The sequence below is a fragment of the Passer domesticus genome, chromosome 3 (genome assembly GCF_036417665.1).
Source record: "Passer domesticus isolate bPasDom1 chromosome 3, bPasDom1.hap1, whole genome shotgun sequence".
NCBI lineage: Eukaryota > Metazoa > Chordata > Aves > Passeriformes > Passeridae > Passer > Passer domesticus.
This window is the reverse complement of record NC_087476.1, coordinates 103,854,347-103,879,972: the sequence shown is the minus strand read 5'-3', so window position 1 is coordinate 103,879,972 and position 25,626 is coordinate 103,854,347. Positions and strand designations below refer to the sequence as shown.

Here is a 25,626-nt window from a genome sequence, read left to right as displayed (position 1 = left end):
AAATTTAGCAGCGGTTAGCCTCTGCTTGATCTCTTTGCAGTGCTCTCACTGCCAGCAAACATACAAAGTAATACACATTACAAACACACAAACACAGCTGTATAGGTCTTGCAAAGCTGCTTTTAATTAAATTCCCCATAACCCAGCATTTTGAAAACTCATAGTCATCAAGTTTCATCACTTCCCTGCTTATTTCCAAGCAATAAACCAGAAACAATTGTTCAATTTGCCTGCTAGAAGTTAGTGACTACATGGAGATATTTATGCAAATGAAAATCCCATAATATCTTACAGGCCATCATTTTAAATATTTCAAATATTCATCTGAAGAGTTAGATTCTTTGAAGAAGGATCACAGACATGATGTTACCAGAATATGGCATGTAAGATACAGTAAAAGTAATATTGGGAGTGAGTGAAACAGCAAACCAGTGAAGGCTCCATAATGAATTAACCAATATTCAGAATGCACAACGTGAAACTCCACTCAGTGTTGCTTCTTCAGTTCCTTATTGGACCACTGACAATTTTTATTAGTTTTTAAAGGGGTAATTAACATTGATACCAAATTGTAAGGAAAAACACATCAGTTCCTCTTGTTAGCAACTTGCTTGCAAAATGTAAAGAAATAAAAGAGTAATTTCAGGACTGTTAACTTAAAATAACAGAATTTTGGCTCCTAACAAGAGCGAAAATTGAACTAAAAATTACTCTATAAAATTTGAAGGTTTGCTTGTTCATTATTACTGTGATACAATGCTCAGACAGTGTAAAATGGAGGAATGAGAGCTAATCCACTGTTAGCAATCCATCTGCTGTTCTTGCAAAACCAATTAAGATGACAAAGTTCTTATTTTTGTGATAATTTTGAAAAATTTTCAGTCTATAAAATCTTTGAGGTAAAGGTGCTTGCTCATGTGACAAAGGCCTGAAGATGAGGCCATGGTCCATAAGCCTCATCCAGCAGAAGGACTGAAATGGCAGTCACACACTTTTCTTCCTGAAAATGGAAAGAGATGAGTAGGGAAGCCAGAAATTAAACTGATTTCTCCTTTTCTGTCAATTACCCCTTTTAGTGGAAAAGCCCTGTAATAAAGAGTATATGAAGAAATGAAAAAGGTTGTAAAAATATCACTTTGAAAATCACACAGCACACTGCAGAGAGTCACACTGCAAAATACTGACTAATGATTCATACTAATTTTACATAGTGGCATTCAATTCTCTATTTTAATATTTCTTGAAAACCACTATGCTGTAATTCACTTCCTTTTATGTCTAACTGCCTAAACAGCTGAAGGAAACACTTGCAAACTTATCCTGGACACCAATAAAATTGCTTACTACAACTCAGAAACTGTGATTTGTTTATGCTCTCACACCTCCCACCCCGTTTTTTAAACCTAAGAATTCCTTGTTATTACAGGGACAAAATACTGGTTCTTATTTCAAAAATATGTATCACATGTGTTAGAGCTGAGAAAAAATTTCATTGGTTTATACCACTAGCACCACGGCAGTTTTCAAGGCTGGCTGGATATTGCCTTGAGAAACCTGAATGTACTGGGAATTGTCCCTGTCCTTGATCTTTAAGGACCCTTTCAACCCTTAACATTCTATGGTATATCCTCACAAAGTAAAAGGAATCTACACAGAAACTTTACTTTCTGTTGCATATCACAGGTCCCCAGAGATGTGTTACTGGGTATGAAAAGAACAAACAGATCTCAGAGTTCAGCATTATTAATCCTCTAGATGTGTTGAGGTTAAATTTATTTTGGATTCCTACATATGCAAGAGGGATATTGGAAGTTGTTTTGTAAAGTTATTGATGGTTATGACTCATTGTGAGGGGCATAATGATGCTTTTCAATAAAAGATGAACACGATACATATTTGGATTAATGGGACTTAAAAGTGCACACAAACCAAGCGTGATTTATTCACATATTACTGAAATAACTCAAGAAAACATTGGTCCTAAAATCTCTGTTTTAAGAACAATATATACTTCCATGCTGTAACACAATACTCAGCTAGTAAGGATTACAACCATTAATGCATATAAACCTCTCCAAATCCTTTCCTAAAAAGGAAATCCCTCCCAAAAGCCTTAAAATGTCTTTGCTAGAGATTGGATTTTTACATTAAACCAAAGTCTTTTTCGATGATGCAACATTCCTCCCATTTAGCCCAAACATGCATGTCAAATGAATTTGTCTAGAATGCCAACAATTCCCACATGTTCAGTTCAGTTCATTTGCCTTCAGGTTAGACATAACTATGTTAATAGATTTATGGAGATAAACCACAGAACATTTAGGAGTTTCACAACATTTTTCCAAGATACTGTATCACCACAATCTTTCTCTGGGACTATCATAACCTCTTGGTAAAGTAATAAAAAATACAAATAATTCCACTGCTTCCAATCTTTGTTTGCCTTCTCCAAACAAGAAGGTTTTTTCTAAGTTAGGTTTAAGGAAATTATTAATCCAAAATCTGAAGATCTCCTTTAAAGGAAAAAAAAAATCCAGTATAAAGACTGTCTCTTTGATTTTACTTATTCTTAGGTAATTGTATGTTTATGGCTAGAGTACCATCATAGGTACTGATGTTTTCAATTAAAAAAAAGGCAAGAAAATTTTTGACTCATTTTAAAGAAAGTACTTTATAATACCAAGTTGGCAATAAATGCCACACCTGGAACACATCACATACACAGATTTTGTTGCACACAGGGAAAAGAGGATAGGAACAATTGAAATGTATAGATTTCCTTCAGATATAAATTACTATATATTATTTCCATTACATATCTTTCAAAGTAAGCTTTTAAAACCTTTGAATAAATGAGCATGGATTTACATGTAATTTCTGAGTGTTTGTGTTTCTTTGGGTTTTATTTGGTTTTTTGTGTGTTTTAGGGTTTGGGTTTTTTGCTGCTAATGGCTCAGGGGTTTTTTAAAATTAAATTATTGAAATGTTTCATGGTATAAACAGGATTAGCAGGAATGCAGGATTAGCTGCAGCTCCAACCTAGATATGAAGGAGCATGAGACTTGTGACATACAGGGATATAGTAAGTAAGGAAGGTGCCAGTTTAAGGTCCTTAGCTCTTTCCACTAGTAAGTCGACAACAAAAAACTAGATAAAGATTTTTTACATTTCTACTCGGGTACAATCATAAATTCTCATACAGAAAAGGTGTGATTTTATGTCATTTTGATTGCCTAGCAGGACCAGCTAGACCATAGATCAATATCTGTACATGTAATATTTTTAAGAGCAGCACGCTGATCTTCCTGACACCACAGAATAGGTCCTGAAAGGATAATTATAAAGTCTCCAGTGACTGAATCCTTGTGATTTCTGCTTGTCAGAAATTTAACCTCCCTACTTATTTTCTGTGATGATACCAGTCCTGACGGTGACTTCCAAAAGCTATTTACATGGGGTAGATCTAGGCTAGTAGCACAAAAGGTGAAAGACTACATCAAATCATCATGCAGACACTTTTATAAGTGTTTCCAAACAAAACAAAACAAAAAATATTCATTATGACACCAGCAGATGCAAGTAGACATAGAAGTTGGCATGAAACACTAGAATGAAGGATTATGATACCCCAACTCCTCAAATAACCATTCAGGAATGATTTTTAAACTAGATGTTATATTTCTCTTCCAAGCAATACTAAATCTTGGAAGACAAGTAAGACCTAAATATTAAACATCAAGTACAGTTATTTATTCCTTGGATATGTCACAAAAACCCAAGAAAACAAAAAAAAACCAAAAAAAACCCAAAAAAAAAACCACCACAAAACAAACAAACAAAAAAAAAACCAACAAAAAAAACCAACAAGCCACAGGGTACTTTGATGCAACCAATCATCTTCTTAGACTTTACAAGCAAAACTTACCTGTAAGGTTAATCTGCAATTTTGTTATGTCTTTAGCCATATTGAAACAGTGTTTAGCTTTTTTATATTCATAGTAGAACAAAAATGTATAGGCAGACTCAAGATGGAACTGAACTGCTAAGTGCCAGCTTTCACCACCTGTGAACAAAGCCTCTGCTTCTGTCACTGCAAATGAAGAAAAAGAAAAGAGATGAGAATGCAGTTCAGGAAAATGGTATTTTAAAAATACATTTAATATACCATGAGAGAAAGTCTGTTGCTCTTTACACCTTCACACATTTAAAAATTTACTGACAGTATACAGAAGATGTGATTTAAAGCATTTTTCAAGTTCTATATCTAAGGATTATTACCAGAAAAAAGAAAAGTTCAATCTTTGCTTATATTAAAGAGCAAAGCAGAACTGGGAAATAGCACCTCTGCAGAAAACAAGCAACTCTAATTGTATTGGACCTTCTAAAGAACATAGAAACAAAATATTGAGCTAATAACACCCCTTAAGTAGGAAGCTTGAAATTAATGTTTCAACAGCAGATCAAGCATTGAATGGTGGCTTAGGATTCGTAAGACATTTTCTGTTTGGTTGGTTTTTGTGTGTTGAGTTTTTGTTTGTTTGTTTTTTAAATAATTATTGACTTCCTGACTGATAAAGATCATGTTCTCCATCTGCACTGGGAAAAATACCTCTGTGAACATATCTGAACTCTTTAGCAAAGAAGACTTGACATTTTTTCATTCAGCATAAAAGCATCTGTATTTCTTGTATATTTAAGTTCTATCAAAGTACAGTAAGCTACAAGAGAATATTCCTGCAAATACAGACATTAGATTGAAAATTATTAATGCTGATTAGTCTTAACTGGAAGTGGGTTTTTTGCTTCATGCTTTATTTCTGTATTTTGCAAAAATATTTAGATAATAAGAATTCCAAAAAAGATTACAGCATCACAGTACTTAAAAAGGACTAGTTACCCAGTTATAGCACTGAGGCTGCTCAGTGCTATAATGGATGCTTAATTTTTCAAATAAGCTTTATTAATGGTGTTAAAAAGTGTTAACTACTATAATGGTGTTAACTACTATAAAAATAGTATTATCAAGGAATTTTTAAACATTTTCTCTGAATTTTTTTGATTTTTTTTGGTTAAATTAGAGATTGAGAGTCAAATCTAGCACAAACAGATTTTACTGTTTAAACCTCCTAGGCTTTTTTTTTTTCTGTTAGTACTTGTTAAAGTACTCAAAACCTCAAAACCTTTCACTTAATATAGAAAGCTGCTAAGTCTGAATATAGTTTTAACATAGCTTTTTAAATTCACTAAATCAAAATTTTCATAGATAAATCCTGCCTAGTAACAACTTTTTCAAATACAAGATTTTTTTTTTTTTTTTAAAAACCGACAAACTAGTAATTTAAAAAAATACTGGACATGCAGGTACAAGTGGAAACCACACAAAAACACAACTTTTGAATGGAGTGACAATATCATTTCAAAGGAAAAAAAATCAGGTATAGTGTTTAATCATGCATTACAACTAGATTTTCCGCAGTAGCAAGTTTCAATGAGCTGAATACAAGATTACTCGTGCTAAAGCCATAGGATGAACTCAAATGGCACATGGAGAAGCAGTCTTACCACTGCCTAAATACCATTTACTCACAGTGCTTGATAGGTTTAGGCACTTTGAGACTTCAAGGACCTTTGAGGAAAGCTTCACATCATTACCAGTACCGATGTAGTGGCCCAGAAGCACTGATATCCCAAATTTATGACATCCTTCTGGCACCCCATACCATGCTTGGCACATGGCCAAAGGGATGGGAAACTGCACAGAGTCCCATTGGTTTTGCATAATGGCGGCTTCAGAACAGCAGGGAATCCTTGCAGCTGTCTTCTAGTCAGGGGACTGACCTAACACTTGAGAAAAAATTAATCTCTCCTGAAATCTGAAGGTCTTTTTCTCTAGTAACTAACACAAAGTTTTCTTGAGAAAAACTCAAGAAAATGCTTGCTTGTCTTGATATAGACAAGCAAATGGGTTATTCAAGCCCTACTCAAAGACATAAAAAGGCTTAAAAGTATTTATTTTACAGAATATGAAGGTACTTGTTTGAAATAGCAGATGGCTTCAGTGAGAAAATAAAAAAACTGGCAAGAGGCAGCAGAAACTATCAGAAAGAAACTCACTAAATATTCAGGTGTATTTTACATCATCTATCTCTGAGAACCACATCCAAGAGTCTCAAAACAAGTCACTGTCAAAAAACCTTTGTTTATGATCATATTTGCATCTTAGAGGCTGAAAAGCAGCATGTCTTACAAGTCCATGGCAACTTAAGTGAAATTCTGTTCCCTCTCTAGTCATTGCAGTTACCTAAGTGTCTGATAAGCATTTTAACAGTTTTGACTACAAATTCCCCTCCCCTATGATATCTTAGAAGAGATGCTGCAAGCCAATAAAACAAGTAATTAGAAATATACCTTGTTTTATACAGGCCTGGGCAAGAGTAAATAGCTCAGGTGATCTCTCCTCCAACAACTGCTGGTGAATATTTACACATCTTAGAGTCCACCAAGGTAAAGTCTGAAAGAAAATATGTATACTTCAAGTTCATAACAAATATAGACCATTAAGAAAATAAAAGAAAAAAAAGAAAGTGGTTTTAAAATACAGATTTTGTGTTCTATTCAAATCTAGTTCCTAAAAAATACAAACCTGTCTAAAATAGCTGTTTTATTATAAAAAACAACCATAACCTAGCGTAAAGAAGAACATATCCAGGCAGTTCTACAGTGCTCCGAGGGTTTGATGGATTTTCCCTCTATCAATTTCTCTAACTCGTCTTTGAACCCTGCAAATCTTTATTACCATCATCTGGTAAGAAATGCTGTGAACAGCAGAAAAAAAGGCATACTTGCATACACTTATTTTGGAGCAGCCACTTGCTACTTTGATTTCATAGCTCCTAATTCTTGTAACAGAAAAGGACTGAAATAAAACCAAAACCCCAAATCCACATGCTTCCTACTTATCTTTTTTTGCATCACATAGATTATTTTAATAGAAAGCCATGATCTCATTCTTCAGCAATCTTCCAGCTGAAGAGTCCTAAACTATTTAGTTACTGTATGTATGGAAGCCACTCAGTATTTCTGATAATCCACTCTCATCCTTCATGCATTTTTTCCTGTTCTGTTTGACCTTTTTTTATTTCTTCAGGTGGTAGCATAAACGAGCATGAGAGAGGCAGAACAGGAGCATAATTTCTCTTGAGAACGCATTACAATCACAACTGAAAGTCCTCATGCCTGTATGTTGAATTTCAGAAGGGCAAAGATTTTACTGAACTAAGCAATCACTCTACAGCTGGCAGAGCTGAACCACAGCCCAGGAAATACCAGATTTTAGAAACCTTTGTACACAAAGCATAAATTCCCCACAGCCTCTTAACCTTTTCTCTAGTTGTAACAGGAGAAAATGCATGGAAAAGTTAATTTTAATACTCTAGTCTCAAAATTATACTTAAGATTATAATCTGTGAATGTAGAGCACACCTCTCCAGAGGCTCCAATGATTGCTGTTTATTCTGGTGCTGCTAGCACACCTATCGTTTTCTATGAAAGATGTTTGATTGCTTTAGAAGCATCCATTGTCTGAACTTTTTAAGCAGGTATGCTTCAGACTGACCTAAGGGTTGTGCAGTATTCAAGCACAAACATCTAAACTAATTACATGGAGCTGATTCTAATGTCCCTAGAAAGGAACTATCAAAAAGAATAATAGCATCTATTTCCAAGAGCAATGAAAGACGACTTTTGGTATCAAGCTGGACAGAGTAAAACACACAAACAGGCTTCATGAAAGAGGTCAGATCCCAACATTTCAGCATTTATTTAAAAACCTAAAGGCAATTTAACGAACAAGTTTCAAATTACTTGAGTTTAGCTTTATACCATGAAGTTTTAATTTTCCCACACAATGGAGTATCCACTTTAATGATACAATGTCCTGAGGCCTTATACTTACCACTTAGAAATAACAGAATCAATGAGAATATATTTTTAAAGTTTCAGATAAACCAGCTGAGCTGTGTACAATATTCTATTAGCAATGTTTTTTGGGAGCCAAGTTGAAAACTTGGCGGAACGTTTTTAAGCATTTACTCTTACATGTAAAGTAGCATACAGGGCTTCATTAATGCTTTAGATAATACATTTTGAAGCATTTTACCTTGTTTTAAATTTATGTGTGCTACTATTAAAGCAGCAAAAGTATTAAGAGGCCATCTTTGAAGCAAGCTAAAGAAAAGAAAAAGAAGAGCAAGCTTTAATTGCTACATCAACCTGTTGATGAAAGTAGTTCCTATCAGCTGTTGCCTTTAAACTACTATGCAAACTTAATGTAGTCAAAAATAATTGAACCGCAACCCCGTAGAATAAAGTTCTCCATTATGTCATTCTTAGGGGAGCCATCAGGGGGATTTTCTAAACCAGGTACATTTTCTGTTTCCCTGACTGACCCAGTTGCTGAAATTCAACAGCACTCATCTGTGAATAAGAGGGAAGATGATGGAAGAACTTGGCTTCCAGAAATGCAGCACAGCCAACATCTCCCACACAGTTTAATTCATCACTCATACAAAGACCCAGCTGGGAATGGAAGTTGTCAGCCAAGCATAAAGACAGGCCATGTGGCATTTTGATCTCTAGCCAAATTCTGTTCAACTAGAATTCAATAAAGAGAAGTTGCTGCTGTTAAAAGTCTCCCACTTCCAGAGAGCCCTGCTACCAACCGGGCTGCTGCCGAACTACAAGGGAGGTACAGACCCTCTAAAGATGCTTCATGTCTGCTTGTTTTTAACACACACACACACCAGAGATTTAGAGTTAGAATTCATACAGTAATGGTTAACAGTATCCAAAAGCTTGTTAAAAAGGGTATAGGACACGTAAGCTGCATTACTGGGCATTCCCAGCTTACCCCCAACAAATAATATCACAAAGTATGTGTCTTGATAAAGTCGGCTGTATTGAATTTTCTAATTTTTCCAGCTAATGAAGACACCTTTCCTCTCTTTTGGGGAAGACAGTGAGTAAATAGCTTATCTTTAAGAAGATACTTGTGATCAATTGCAATCACTTTGTCCTAACTGTTAGAGGGAAGAACCTCAGAGCTACAGGAAAAGAAATGAAGTCAGAATGATTCAATGAGGTATGAAGAAAAGAACAAGAGAACCAATTAAGCAGTAGCTGGCAGTCATAGTCATTAGTCACATATTTCTTACCTGGAGAGATGTGAGTTTGTACCTTGAATTCACAAGGATTATCCTGGCTACAAGCAGCAAAATAGGATGAGAAGTCAAAGTATAAACTGATTCACCATCTAGAACCAACATCTTCAGAATAGCTGCATGCAGTACTTTCGGCTAAAAGAATGGGGAAAAAAAGACAACTTTCAGGAAACTTAAGTTTATTAAAAAATAATGTAATATAGAACAGAAAAAAAAGCTATTAAAGTATTTAGGGAAAAAGTCTGCTCAAAATACAAAAAATTGCCAAAACCCAAAACCAAAACAAAACCTAAACTCTGTCGCTTGGAGTCTCAACCTTTTACCAAATCATGGTAAATTCTGCACTGTTTCTTGCTGTCCTGATACACAGCATCAACATAATCTGCAGGACACTGATTTCCTCCCACCTAAAATTCATGTGTCATCCAGTTGACTAACCCCAAACACATTCCAATAATACAATCATTCCGCTGATGTAAGGAGAAAAGCTTGGTAAATCCATTCAATTTGCAATCACAGAAACAAAACCATTTTGTAATTAAATTAATCCTAAAGCACTGAAATACACTAGTGTTGTCAGTATGTGTTATCATTTTCTTTCCCCAGAGGCAGCTTCCTGCTGGAGTGGCATCAAAGCAGCAATATCAGAGCCCTTATTCCCTTTGTCTGATAAATAAAAAACTCTCTCTGCTTTGGATGCATTCCTGTATGATGTTCTCTGCAGTAACTCTTTCACTTAATGGCCCTGAGGTAGCTCTCCAGGGACTCTCTCAGCAGTGATTGTCATCTGACAGTCACCTATTCTCCGCTCCCTTTTAATGCAATAAAAGCATTTGAGCAGTTTATCTTCAGGTCAGGGAGATTCCCATTTATCAGTCTATTCCTGGTTCTCATGACAGATTTCCTTAATGAACAAAAAAATAGGGTTTTAGTTTTCAGTTGGTATAAAAGGGGCAGGAAAAGGGAATGGAAAGGAGAAGGCAGAACAGAAGGTTACATGACAGCTTGCATTGAAGTCACTTGCCTGAGAAAGATTCTGAATCAGTCTACACAACCAAGGTATAAGTTACTTGAATCATATTTCAGCTAATAACATAATTCCTGAGTTATTTGAAACTATTTTCAATACCTGTATCAACAGGTTACATCAAAGACAAAAATTGTTAAGCTATATGAATCTCCAACATCACTTTTCAATAACAGAGTAATCTAAGTTTATTCTATTATGTTTATACTGATTTACTGTGGGGTTTTTCAGTTTGCATTAGCATTGAAAATACTTTTATCTTGCAGACAATGATTTGGGACAAAGGGGAATTCCTGTATGACATCATTGCAATCATTTCAATCCCACTGTGGAAAATGATGATCACAACAGTCAGACAAACCACTTGAAAATAAAGGAAAGGAACTGCCAACTGGAAATATACCAGACCTATTGCATCTCTGGCCATTCAGAAAGGAAGAACCTTATCAACATCTCTAATTTTGAGAGGGGAAAGTTATCAATCAGTACTTTTAAAGATTAATTTTTCAAATACACACACACACATAGCTGGACACTCAATAGAGTTTTAAGTTTAATGTAAACTTTTTCCTATCTGCATGTTTTTGATTCTTTCTATAATCAAAGTAGACCACACTTAAAATGCCCAACAGGAAAGCAAAAGAGATTTGTTATAAAACCTTTTTCAGAAACAGCCTTGCAAAGCCAGAGTTATGTGTACTTGTTTAAGTACTGTAGTAACAAATTAATGTCAAATTCACATTTCAAGTCCTTTCACCAAAAACTCAGTCCTGCTACTATAACATTAACAAAGAATGAGGGAGGAAGAACTGAAGGTTGATGACATATTACAGTCTTGAAAATAAGCCAACAAGTCCCAGAGTAAAAGAACTGCTATCTTCTATTTTAACAAATCCATGTCCTTTTCCATGAAATAAATCCCATCCAGAAAAGCAGACATCCTTCACCTTTAGCTGAGAAAGTCTAAACCAACATTCCTTTTTCCAGCCTATGGTCAAAGACTGCATTATCCATGCAGAACTCACTGCCCTGAGGTAGTCTTTACAGTGAGAGAATAGCTACAAGTCAGTAGTAAGGCGTAATGGCTTCCAGGACTGCAAAGTTAAGAAGAGAAGTCCACCAAAATCTCTAAAACATTGGCTAAGATAAAAAAGAAATTCTGAGCTTGTGTTCTTGTATTTAAACACCTTAATATATAATGTGTTGAACCTCTCTTGTAGCTCCAAAATTTCATTTATCTCAAAACGGCCACAACCCAAGACTTGCTAATGTAATGCTCCTTACTTAGTAAGCCTGGGTTAAATTTTTGAGTCTTTCTTTTCTTCATCAAATTTGACATCACAAAGTATAATTATTTTATTCAGAAGTAATGTTCTTAAAGCACAGAAACATATACTAGATAATTACATATAGATAATTACCAGATAATAAACACATACTAGATAATTATTCTATATACTAGAAATACACATATACTAGATAATTATGTTACATAATAACATATGCAGAGAAGTCCCTGGAGTAGTCATCCAGCTTCTGCTGGACCTGCATGTGGTTCTGTTGGACCATCACAAATTAACACACAAATTAAGCTCAATTCACTCCAGATCAATATTTTTTAAGCTCTGAAGCACAGCTATTTCTATATTCAACTTACAAACTTAATGGCTACTTTTTAGTTACTACTACTAAAGCCCTAAATCAACTGCAAGCTGGACAGTACTCCTGCATATTTCAATTTTTACAGTATTTCAAAAGTATTTCACAGCACAACTGGAGCAACCTGAGGTAATTATAAAAATCAGAAGAAAGCTCCTGCCATTCACATTCAACAGCTCTACAAATAGAGTGTATGAGAATTTTAGTTTAGGGAATTAGTGTTCTTTTCTTGCTAACGGTATTGACTAGAAGCAAAGTGAGCATTCAACATGCTTTTACTTATATATTGAGAACCACTCTGGCCTTTCTAACATTTCATAAGCTCTTTCTGTCTTGGGGATCCTTCCCTTGTATATAAAAAGGTAAATGCAGACAGGCTAAAGGCCTGCCAGGCTAAAGGCTCAGGAAGACTTGATTAAATGGAAGCAAAGGTGAGGTGAAACAAATTACAGGATCAGGAAGCTGCTGCCTGTGGCTACTAAGCCATTTATACTGGGCTTCTCATATTTTTAAAAATACAAAGCCTACTCCACAACAATTAGTCATTTAGCAAAGCTAAGGTGATCTACCTTTCACATTAACAGAGGATGTACTGAGGTTACCTGCCAAAGGTTTGGTCCTTGAAAACAGAATTACACTCTTTAGACTTGAAGGCAATGGAAATACTGCTTTCGTTTCTAACTGCTTTTCTCTTCAACTTTCTGAAAAGGAGGGAAGATTACACAGGAGGCTGTCTACAGTTTTACAAGTCAAATCACTAAGAGGTAACCTATGGAAAGTCTGGACCTGAGGTCCAGACTAAAGATAATCATGGTGAGCCCGTGCAAGCAAATCTTGCCTGAGAGCTCTATGTGTCATAGAAGTACTTTGGTTATGAAAGCTCTTGCTCACAAACCCTATGAGGGTGGCTTTGCTCTGCTGTTAAGGGGTATTTTTGAAGCGATTGCATTAAGATTCCCTCTTCTGTTCTATACTCATACCAAGGGAATGCAGGGCAAGACTATAGGTTACTTAGCAGACTATCTTTGCTTACAATACTCTGCCCCCAGATTTAGCCTTTATCATCCATCCTTATATTCCCCACAAGAGGGAGAAATCTGCATAACTTTCAAAGCCTGTATCTTGCTGGTCAAACACAGACTTTTTTCTTCCTGGCTAGTGCATGCTAAGCCAAGCATCTGGGCCTGAAAAATGAATTCACAACAGTTTGAATTAACCAGACCAAGGATTCATACTGGATTTGAGATAGTACTGCCACATGGTACATTGGTGTTTTTCATATTAATTATGACCATGGCTATAGATACCAACGGAAGCGTGGCAATATTTCAGTCTCTTCCAGCAAAAGGATCAAATAATGCATTAAAGATAGGAGTAATAAAAAACATAAGGAAAAAAAATTGTTCAACTTCATTCCAAAACTTTTTCTTTGGGGTCAGCCTGGAAGCTACAAAAAGAAGAGCAGAAACTGTTTACAAATGTATTTGGAGGACTCCTACCAGTTGTTTACATGTATTACCAATTAATAGAATGAGATCTTCCAGATGGAACTTCTTACTGTTACCAGATATATTCTACTTGTGAATATGAAATCACACAACAAATAAAGCAGCAAGCAGCTTGTCCTCTCAACATTCTTAATCATCAGTGGTCTTCATTAGTACTACTACACATAACTTTCCAGTTTGTCCACTAAAAATACTGAGCTCAGCTGTATGAGGTAATACACAGAAGCTCTGAAACCTAAGGGAGAATAAATATGCTCCAACTTCAACAGTTTTGCATCTTTTATTGCCTTACATGCAGAGACAGTGACAACTCTTTTAAGACTCAAGGAGCCCATTACTATAAGCCACTTATTTTAAGCACTGAGCTCATTAATAATGTTTTAGTCTAACGCCAACAAGTTCAAAACAAGAACTGCTAATCCACTTTAACTAGAATTCAGTACTTTTTAATCTTCTTTTACCACATTCACTCATTAAAAAAATGCAGCGTAGTATCAGTCAGACTATTAAGTGGTGTGGTAAAGTCTCACAGTTATTTTAGAAAACTGAAATACATTAATAAATAAAATGCTACTTTTGTGTGGACTCTGAAAATCACAGGACATAAAACCAAATCTTAATAGAGTACATGAATGTAACCATAGTTTAGAGAGAAGGCTAGACTGAAGGAGGAAAGGGAAATAATAAATACATACTCATGAATATTGTACACTGAAGACATCCAAGTGGCCCCTACTAGCAACTCATCTTAAAGAGGCTATTTTATTTATTCTTCACTAAAATTAATTAAGTCTCATGCAGTCTTACTGCACTCGTAAGAAAAGAAATTAGCTGGGAGCAAAAATGAAGCTACGTCACTGATCCAGAGGTGAAACTTTCCAAGGATAGAAATGGCAGCAGTTATATACCCTGGAAACAAAGACTAATCCAATAAAGTGTTCTAAAAATAAGAGTAACAGTTTTTAAAATATTCATTAAATAAATAAGACATTGTAAAGCTGAAATTTAGTGACAATACTTAGAGCAAGCTAAAAGAAGCATGAAGACAATTTTTTGACCTTGATGTGGGAAAAATCATTTTAGTTTGAAAACCTGGAAAATGGATGATCTGTTTAAAAAGAGATTGTATCAGTCTTGATGACAGAATATAGAAGGTTACAACAGATGTAGAAAGTTAAGAGTTACATTTTTAACCCACATTTTCTGAATATCTGTGTATGCACGAGAGGAAAGCTGGATTAAACACAAAAATGTCACTATTGAGTTGTTCTTTTTTACAGAGCGCTCATATACTAAGAATCCTTGGAATGAAAAGTACATTAAGAGAATTCAAAATATAATTCAAAACCTTTTGAATTAAGACTTTTAATAAAGAAGAGAACTGGATATTAGATTTTAGCACATAAGTGCATAGTGCTCTTGGAAAATAAAACAACATTAACTTGTCAGAAGACAATACATATAGCAGTAATAGAAATAAAGGTAAACTTCTGCCTGAATGCATAAATAGCTAAACCTTGAAGAATATGGAAGTCTGATGGAGCCCTCATTAGAAATAAAGTATGTTTTCCTTTATAAGCTCTTGCCAGTTTAGTTTCTGCAATACCAGCTCTGCATAAACAAACTTATTTCAAAGCATCACACTCCCAGCCACTGCAGAAACATAACAGAAACCAAGCAGGAGATCACGTATTTCTTTACTCAACAGGGAATTAGTATCTCATTCTTCCAGACATTAAATGAAATGGCCTGGAAAAAGAAGGATTTGGGCTGCCCTAATTGTGGCCTTCCAGTACCTGAAGGGGACCTACCAGAAAGAGGGAGAGAGATTATTTACAAGGGCATGAAGTGACAGGACAAGGTGGGGGGCTCAAAACTGACAGAGTAGGTTGAGGCAAGGAAATTCTGTGCTGTGAGGGTGGTGTGGCACTGGAACAGGGTGCCCAGAGAAGCTGTGGATGCCCCTTCCCTGGAAATGTTCAAGGCCAGATTGGTTGGAACTCTGGCCTAGTGGAAGGTGTCCTTGCCCATGGTTGGGGGCTTGGAACCGGGTGATCTTTAAAGTCCCGTTTTATGATTCTATGAAATGGTTAATAGAAATTATGAACACTATTTTCCAGGTCTCTGAACTCAGTCAGTGACAGCAGTCCAATGAGCATCATCTTGGGCTGCAGACTGCATTAGACTGCAACCTGTGCACACACACTAACAGAGAATATAGAGTTCTCCAGTAAACAGAAACCAACATTTGTAAGAATATTAAATATCATAATATTGAATATTATGAACAAATTATAAAGAGAATCAATTAGATTTTTACTATATATAAAGGCAAAATGAACTACCTTTCCCTTCAGAAGTAGCACAATTCAAAATTTTTGCTCATTTCACATCCCTAAAGGTTTAGTACATTTGGTTTCCACTGCTACTTATTTAGTAATCAGAAGATGAGATTTGAATTTCAAGTATCAAAAATAATGTGAAAAATAAGCCTATCTATATGTACTGTGCCAGTCCTAAAAGATAAACCAAATTTATAAACATCTATTCAAAAAAAACCAGGAGCAATACTGTATCTGAATTAGTTATTTAGAAACACAACCTTGCAAATGAACCTAAGGCAAGACTTTATGAATTATGGAAAACATGCCACAGCACAGCCAACAGTTTTACGTGAAACTTTTCATATACTCCAACTTCCCCTCATTTCACAGTTTACAGCACTTACATTGCTAATGGTCTTAGTGAAATTCTAAATTCCAACTTGTGTATAGATTTAGCATTAACAGAAACTACTGATACGTTCTACACTGACACATTGCAGTAGTCAGTATTTTACCACAGCTTTAATCCCAAGAGAAAAATCAAGAAGCTGTGCTAAAACCCCATGTGAGAAAAGTCTGGATTGTGGCACTGCCGTGAGGAACAACACAAAAATCTCACTAAAAGAAGTTAGGGTGTTGATTAGCAATCTACATAAAACAATGACAAAATAAATGGCAGCCCTCAGTTTCATCCCCTACATTCCGCTTCCAAAAGCTCTATACAGATTAGCATTTTTGTACTAATATTATCTCCACTCACTTGGCATTCAGGAGCCTAACAGGATACTGAGCATCCAAATCTACTGTTACCATCTGCCAAACATGCTGCTATTTGGAAGATATGCAACTTCTACCTTACCTTAAGGAGAGGAAATTTCTAAGCCATTTATAAACATCTTTCTTTGATCCAGCTAAGAATGTATCCCAAAATAAACACACAAAAAAGTTTATTGACTGCAAATGCCCTTGGAGTAAATGCCTATATTAAAGACATCTTCTCCATCCAAACCCAACATTTCCAGCAGGAAATACCTTCAGTAGAGAAACAGTAACTACTTTTAGGACACTGCTGATAGAACTGAAGATGCTGCAATAGCAGCCAGTAGGATTGATGATTACAGCAATTTATTCTAGCACCCTACCTTGCAGATGTGCCTTCTCTGACACAGTGCTATGGTTACCTGTGAAAAGCAGTTACAATAAAAGTACAGCTTATTAAAATCCAAACCTACCTCGCAGAATTTCTGTAACAATGCAGGTGGCAAAAAATCCTGAAGCTTTAACTGAACAGGAGGCCCAGTCCAATTGCTTTGAACAAAGAGCTGCAAACTCCCCACACCAAGCAGAAACATCAGCCTCTGCCTGCAATAGAGATAAGAACAGCAATTAGCAACATATTACATTTTCACTTAAGGCTACAAAAGCTGATTAAATCTTGTGCTAGCTCAAAACCTTCAGCTTTAATAAAAAAACAAAATCACTCTCCTGTGAGAGGGTAGAATGAATGGAATATTCAGGAATGCACATAGGAAACTAAAAGTCCTCAAAACATGTTTGTTTATAAAGGTTGTATCTAATGCCAAACATCTTGGAAGCAGAGTTCATATATTTCACAATTTAATGCTACACATAACTATCAGGGATCAGAAGACTTAAAAAGGATGCAGATAACCCCATATTTGCCTATTATATGGTTGTTAAGAATTTCTTATGATACATGTAACTCTCAGCATTTTCACAGAAAAAATACTGCATTAGCCTAAGTTCCAAAAGAGCAAGTTTATTTTTGTTTTGACATAACTATTTTCACTCCCTCTAATGAAAAATTTAATTAAATGAAAAATTCAGTATACTTCCTCCAAGTTGGTCCAGACACTTTGACAGTAAATAACATCTAATTCATTGTGGCCTTTATTTTAAATAATAGTAATTTACTGAAAGATGAAATTAAGAGACTTTGTTTAATTTCTGAAACTAGGTATGGCAAAATGTTCTTTATCTACAAGACTAAGCTCATTTTACATTACTATGATTTCTTTAGCAAATAACCTATGTGGTCTGCAGAAGGCAGGGCACAAGCTCTCATAATTTAATGGTTAATTTAACAGGCGTAGACTTTCAAGATTTATATGCAAACATCTTGTTTGTTTTATTATACTTTAATGGCTCAGAACCTTATTGACAAGGGTCCTAACACATAGAAAATGGGCCTCCTAATGACAAAAAGTTAGCCTTTTAATTGTGCAGGTTTGATATAAACACTGATATGTTAAGGAGCATAATTGAAACAGAAAAACCTAGTCCTTTCTTTTTGTAAAAGCAGAAACTTAGAGATGTAAGAGCCCTCCAATCAAAACAAAAAAATAAAGTGTTATACAACCCCGTAAAAACTAAAGTAAAATAGAAAAGCCACACACAAACAAGCAGCTGGTGGGCAAGAATGCAACAAAAGATGCAGAACAATAGGAAAGCAGGGGTAGGGAACATTTAATTGAAAATTAAAAGGAAAAAACAAAACAAAACAAAACAAAAAAACAACAAAAAACAAAACAAAAAAAAAAACCCCAAAAAAAAACCAAAACCATCTTTCAAGGCAGTCAGAGAACAAGGACTGGCATAAATAGTTCTTGTTGAACAAGACAAGGTATCATTTCCTGGCTGTCATTATTCAGCCAGTAACTATCTTCTAGGAAATGTGAATATATGAATTCATAACCAAGATCACCATTAAACTTCCAAATAACTCAAGAACACAAAGCACTAACAATTATTGCATACTAAGTTATTACCATTACACATGAAATATCAATCTTGGTATAAATTTCCTCATTTTTCTCCCATGATAAATTATACTTCAAAACTCCTGAAAGGTAACACAGAACAATCGACCATTCCTGCACTGTGATTTGACATTCTAGTCTTTTGAAGATCATTTTCATTATTTTATAATTTATATTGTTTCTACAAGTAACAATTTATTTATTTATTTAAACATTACTGATATCTATGTGAAAAGCAAACTTGCTTGAAGAGACAGTTTTATCCATGCAGAATGCCTTGGGAACAACTGATAACCATATCCATTACTTTGGCTGGGACACTGTTTTTCCACTGTTTAATTTGTCATCACCAATTTTTTTTTTCCCCATTTTCAGATTTGTGACCAACTTCCAGTCTCCTTATCACTCACTCTGTATCAGAAAACCAATTTCAAGCTGTAATCCCCGCAAATGCTGGACTCCTTTGCCTATCCCCTATTTTTTTTCCAAGAAAATGCATTTTGTGTCCTGACTGTCCTTCACACTCACAATGCAGACCTGCAGATGCTCACCTCCCAAAGGCTGCCTGAAAAGCAACACAGAGACTGCTGCAAATGTCCCCCTTGCTAGGGTGATGCACATAATTTTGCATTTATCCTTAGATTTATGTCTGTATCCATTAATCTCATTTTTCCTTTCTCTGTGTGAATGGGGGTTTTGCTGCCTTTTTTTAACACTGTTTACACTGAGTCAAATTGTTCTTCATGAAGCAGAATCACATGCTTAATATTCATATTGCTGTATCAAATGCTCCTCAAAAATAAAGAACAATAGTGCATTTATATTTTAAAAAAATGGATGTGCATGTAATGCTAGAAGTTACAAACAAAATAAAAGAAAAAATATTCAATAGCCAGGTTCTGCTTAAGAAGTTACAGGTTTCTTCTCTTTTTAGTGATGCCATAAATTGCAGAAGAGTAGCCCAAACTATTCAGTGTCTAACTTTGCTATTTTTTTTTAATTCATGAACATCAAAGCAAGCTGCACAAACAGCAAGAATGTCTTCATTTTCAGTTTTCATTCCATACAGCACACCAGTTAACCAACTATCAGATGTTCCATGAGAAATACCAGAAATACCATTCAGTGTTCAGTTTGGGAAATCATAACAGGCTTTATTGTATGGACTTCTTTTGCCAAGTATTTATTTATTTATATATTGAATAAGGTAGAAGTAGTAAATACAGGCTCAACAAAAAACAATGCTAGAGTTAACTTCCTTCTTCATTTAGATTTTGGAACCTGTGCACCATTTCTTTCCAGTCTTTTGAATCAAACTGTACGTCAGGCAAGGAATGCACCTTCCTCCTATGGAGCTCAGGAAAAAAAACAAAAAAAGACATTCCCCCTCCGCATGATTAACACATATCCTGTTGCTTCATCCTCCAAATTTTGCTGGTTAAAACACAGCCATGAAGTTACATTTTCTGCAGAAACTAGCTTTTAAGCATTGAGATGAGTAGCAATAGCAGGAAAAAAGTAAAACAAAAAATATCCTATTCAACACATTTATTATAAGGAATGCTTAATTTTTAGGACATTAAGGCTTTAAAGTGCCATCGTGAAAATGTGTCTGGGGCAGAGAAAAAAAAGGCAATCAGTTAAAAGGGTAGAAAAGTTGCACCAGTTTTAAAAATGCTGTTAAGTCATTTTTGTTACAGAACCATGGCTTTGAAAGTGGAAAAAGTTACAGATAACTTGTCCAAAGAAATTACCATCTAGATCTAAATTTTGAGCTGTTTTGCCCTCAAGCTGCTCAGTTTTAACTTCAGAAAAAGAACTCCTTAAAAGTTCTTTTAACACTATTACAAAACCGTACTTTTCACTGTTTATATCGTGCAAAACAGGATAAGATTCACATTATCCAACTTTCTCTTTCCAATTGAATTAAACTCCTACTGTGTTTTTAAATGTCCAGAATTATAACTTTCAATTCAAGAAAAAAATTATTTTTACTTATCCCATCTACAGAAAGTCACAAGAAAATCAGTGTCTTACTGAATTTTCTGGGCTAGAACTTAAGAGGTTTGCTGCATTTCCTTTGAATCACTCAGTGGAAAAAGAAAATTACATTTTAGGCATTAAAAAATACAGAACCTCCTCCCAGTTTCATCATAACCAATACAAAGTCTGGATACAAAGGTTACATAGGTTCCTTCCATAAGGCCTTCACAGGACATAGGGTCTGCAGGCAGGAAAAATAACTATGTAACACACCCCAGAAAGTCACTGGAGACCAAGACAGTACAGGCCAAAGTGCTGTGCAGCGCCTACCTAAAATAGGAAATTATCTGTATTTCAGACAAGCAACTTCAGTAGAAGTTTCTGTATAAGAGAAAGTTACAACTTAGTTCCTTCAGCCCCCAAAACTTTTTAAATTATTACTAAGGAGCTTGAAAAATTCACTTGGATGCTACAAACAAGTGTTTTTGGCAGACACTGATAGGTTTTGAAGACGCTTTGCTTTCACTTGGAATAAAACTTCAGGCTATAATTTTGAGCAGAAAACCCTCTGTCTGCTTCTGAAATGCTAAATATTGCAGATCTGCCTCCATATATTCTGGCAAGGGGGCTTCTAATACAGCCCAGAGCTGCAGAGCAAAAAAGAAAAACCACAAAGACCATGGAGCTGGAGTGTGAGCAGCCAAGGAACAAATTCCTTTGCTGTCTGCAGTAGGAGTGCACTATAACAGGATACACATAAAGTTCCACTGATATAGATTGTGATCACTTTCAAGAAGCTGAATGGCTTTAAAAGGCAGCAACACATATTTGAAGCATTAATTAAGATCAGGATTGAGTCTGTTTTAGGTCCTGACTGATTTTTCTTTCCTTGTCACATTATTCAAACTACCGCAAAGTAACAGAATCTAGAAATATTGAAAAATTTATCCAGCTAATATTTAACAGTAACAGCACAACAAAGTAAGGTAAAAAAGAAACGAGAAACACCAAACAAAATTTTTAAAAAAGCATGGGAAAAACCTCTGAACACTAACTCAGAAGGCAGGAGTCCATTGTATTGTGCACCACACCAGAAGATGAGTTTTTGACACACTATGATCATAAATCTCAGCTCAGTTTTTCAAACATGCCAACTCTTTTTTTTTTCTCTGATATTTTAGCAAAAACCCTTAAGTTTATGTGTGTTATATCAAAACACACATATTTGGACGCTGCCAACACCAACTGGTTACAATTACCTTCCTCTTTTACTTTTAATCTTTAACTTCTCTTTTTGGTAAATTTTTTTTACCTTTTAAAATATCTGTATATATATGTGTATGTATATATATATATATATATGTATATATATATATATGTGTGTGTGTGTGTGTATATACATACACACACATATAGTTTTCTGCTTCTACTATCCCTAGCATGTCAGATTTCAGTCTGTTCATCATTTACACAGCAAACTGCAAACAGTAAATCCAAACTCCTTAACAGCAACAATTAGCACACAGAGTACAATTAAGAGAGACTGTATCAGAGAAAGTCTTGGGAAGAAAGCAATTAATTGATGAACAGCATCCATAAGCAACACCTTACTCATTTTTACATTAAGAAGAGTAGAACAACCTCAATATAAGTCAGACTTAGAAATACAGGCATTGCTTGGACAGTAATATTACACAGTACTTCATGCAGCCACATAAACATTTCAGAGGGAAAATTGTTCATTGTTTGATGATACATGGCAAAATGAATTTACATGTGTGTGACTTTTTTATACCAGAACCTTCTGAGGTAATCACTGTAAATAAAGCCAATGTCTTCAACAAACCCCTGTATCACAACACCACTGTTTCTTTCATTGGACAGTAATGAACAGATGCCCAAGAAAGTGGGGGGAATAACACAAGAAATTTGTTTTCTGCTTTCCTGTCAGTACAAGGATTTTGAAGGCCCTATACAAATTCTACATTTTTAAAATAGCTTTTGTAAAAATCAAACATAGCCTCTATTAAACTTCCATATAATAAATAATAATTTCCACCTTTCCACGTTATCAGCCTCTGCAGAACAGTCCAGGTATGTCAGAATCTGCTTCTCCAAGTAAGCGTCAATGCTCTCCTCTGTCACAGAAGACCCACTGAAAACATTCTGAACTGTTGAATTTGAAAATATTGCCTCATATTTCCCATCAAATATCAACTGCAACAATGATCCGCTTTCTGGAAAAGAAAAAAAATAACACAGAAATCAGTGTAAACTTTCAAACAATTTTGTCTTTCAAGACCTATTAAACATATTCAAATTAAAATATCTACCATTCCCCTTCTAAAGAATCTATCTTCATTTACATTGCAGGGAAAGTGCAGTCGCACTGAAACTCAAGAGCAGCACTGGCAGGTGTCACTTCATTCAAAACAATTTGTATTAAAGTTACAGTGAAACACAAATGACCAGATGAATGTAAAACAAAAACTTGCACTGAAATTTCAGGAAAAACAAATGGATGGCCTTTTAAAATACTTCAATTATAACAGCAGGATGTTCTTCCTTCAAAACATTTTAAATGAACAGTAAACTCCTATAGATAAGACAGTAATTTCACAGACCAGACAATCTACTTAGGGGAAATGCAACAAATAAAAATTATTCGATATTTGCAGAGTTCAGAAAATAAAGCCTTATGCAAAACTGCAGAAACTGCTCAGTCCTTCATTTACAAGCTTAAAATACTGGACAATGGGCAATGAGATTTTATCTTTATGAAATAATTCTCTCCTACGGTAACTATAGTGCCTCAAAGAAAAGCCTGCACATGGAGCAGATCCTTAGGGGTAATTACTAAGGTGGATTCAGACCCATGACTGTTTCTTAAGCCTGATTTCAAAACAAAGGTTAAGTCAAGAAATGCTATGTATTTCTAAGAAGCGTCAGACCCCTCAAGTTCTTGACCCAAGCTACAACTTTATTCACAGAAGCTATCTTCACATGTGCTACAGTGCAATCAACACAGCAGATGTTGGAACAATCTGGCCATGTTAAAACCTGCTATTCTTGAGCAAAACCATTACCTGCCTACCCTGCAGCTGTGGCTACAGCTCATGCAGATGCACTAACAGGTTCCTGACCAGATGATGCAGGTGTTGGTGATGGCTCAGCTGAGGAAATGCAGAGGTCTGCACAGGATAAGTGCCTCACCATCAATCTGTGACTCCAGCTGGGGAGTGCAGCTCCCTGCACTCACATCAGCAGCCGAGGTAACCAATTTAACACTGGCACAGCTGTGGATGCACACTAGCAGCAGCTGTGCAAGGAACTGGTATGAAGACCAACCCCAAGCTCATCCAGCTAACAAGCACTTTAAATTTTAGAAATACAGGAACACAGAGGGCAGAAGCACCTTCGATAACAGCAATGGATGACCCGGTAGGAATGGGTGACAGAGACTCATTCATTCTAAAGTCTCTGCACCACACTGTTGACCAAAGTTTACTTCAGTTCTCCACAATGAGCTGCTGAATGACATAAGAGATAATGTGTGCCATGTATTATTTGAGAAACACTTTAAGCTGTACCTGGAAGGACATATACAGAAGAATAGCAGTGGTTCCACAATGCTGCTCACATCATGCCCTCACAGAGAGCAGAAATAGCAAGAGAGTTTTCTCCAGTTTATGCTTTGGAGAGACTTTCTCTCACCAAATGACAACCTTTCCATATTGGATTATAGTTGCCCAGATAGGCAATGCTGTAGAATAACAATGGGTTGTGAGGACACATGATGATGAATGAGGAACACTGAAGTTCTTCTCTTCCCAGTAACACAACTGTAAGCACGTAAAACCTGCTTCTGATTGTCTGTGTAGCTTTTTATAGGACACTGTACAAATTCAAGGTCACAGCTTTTAAATTTATTTTCAGGATCATCAATAGGAAGGGTTCATGTAAATGATGACTAAGAATCATCACAAACCCCACAATTTTCTATCTCCAATGCAAGATGCCTTTCTTCAACAAGTTTTCCCCATATCTTATAGAAGCACACTACTTAAAGCACCTCAAAACAAATCAAAGCTAACAAACAATCCAACAAAAAAAGTAATCAGAAAAACTCCACACCACAAACAGCATGCACAACCCTTGTTGAAAAGACAGATGTGACAGATGTCAGTCACATCAACGACCATTTCTGGACAGTACAATGATTTAAGTTAAATGAAAAGTCACATAAGGAAATAAGACCTGATTGGCTCTGTATGGCTCTTTTCCAAAAATCAGTAAGTGCTTAGGTAAGGATAAATGAGATTTTCAATGTGCTACAACATGGCACATGACTGGAGTACTTTAGTCTGCCTGAAACATGGAAGTACAAGACAAAGGTTGCATTTTAAGAGCTGCTGTGCTCCCCTGCAGGGAAGCTGGGTCCAACCAAGTCCCCTCAAGAGACTATTCTCCATGGATCCCTCAAGCAACTGTGACCGAATAACTAACAAATACAGACAGGCAGCTCGTGCCAGACTCTTCCTTCCCACGTTTTGCTCCAAGAGCGCGTTCCACCTCACAGCCCAGTTCCAGCAGGCAGGCAGGCAGCCTTTCACTGGAGGCAGCCGGAGGGAGCCCCGCGCTCAGTGCCTCCCGAGTGCCGGCACCGAGCGGGGCCAAGGCTCCCTGCGGAAGCCCGGCCGCTCCTGCCGCTCCAGCCTGCCAAGCACCCTGCCTCCCCCACCCCGGCAGCTCGGCGAGGATCTGACACGGCGCCGCCGGAGACAACGCCCGGAGCCGCCAGCCGCGGCCCGGGCTCGGTGCGGCGGCTCCGGACAGGACAACGGGCGGGCACCTGCCCCGCGCCGGGCCGGGAGCTCCCCTCACCTGCGGCCGCGACTTCGCCCTGCTTCCACTCCCGGGACTCTGCGGTGCTGAGGAAGCCCCTCAGCAGGGCGCGCTCCAGGGCCAGCATGGTCCCGCCGCCCGGGCCCGCCCCGCTCCCCGGCACCGCCGCGACCCCGCAGAGACGCGCTCGCTGCCCGCTGGAGCCCTCAGCCCATGTGCGGGCAGCGGCCGCAGGGAGCCGCCATGACAGCGGCGCGGGGCACGCCGGGAGGGCGCGCGGGC

At 36.6% G+C, this 25,626-nt stretch overlaps 1 protein-coding gene across 1 annotated transcript in view; it reads right to left on the bottom strand.

The window, feature by feature from the left end:
* Window positions 1-25,605, bottom strand: part of TTC27 (tetratricopeptide repeat domain 27) — a 112,841-nt gene extending 87,236 nt beyond the window's left edge. The window contains exons 1-6 of the mRNA XM_064414811.1: window positions 25,384-25,605; window positions 22,559-22,736; window positions 16,969-17,098; window positions 9,213-9,353; window positions 6,409-6,511; window positions 3,926-4,090 (exon numbers count right to left, since the gene is read on the bottom strand). Of these exons, the coding sequence (XP_064270881.1) occupies window positions 3,926-4,090; window positions 6,409-6,511; window positions 9,213-9,353; window positions 16,969-17,098; window positions 22,559-22,736; window positions 25,384-25,471 (805 nt within the window). The 5' untranslated portion in view covers window positions 25,472-25,605. The remainder of the gene's footprint in view (window positions 1-3,925; window positions 4,091-6,408; window positions 6,512-9,212; window positions 9,354-16,968; window positions 17,099-22,558; window positions 22,737-25,383) is intronic.
* Between the last annotated feature and the right edge of the window lie 21 nt (window positions 25,606-25,626).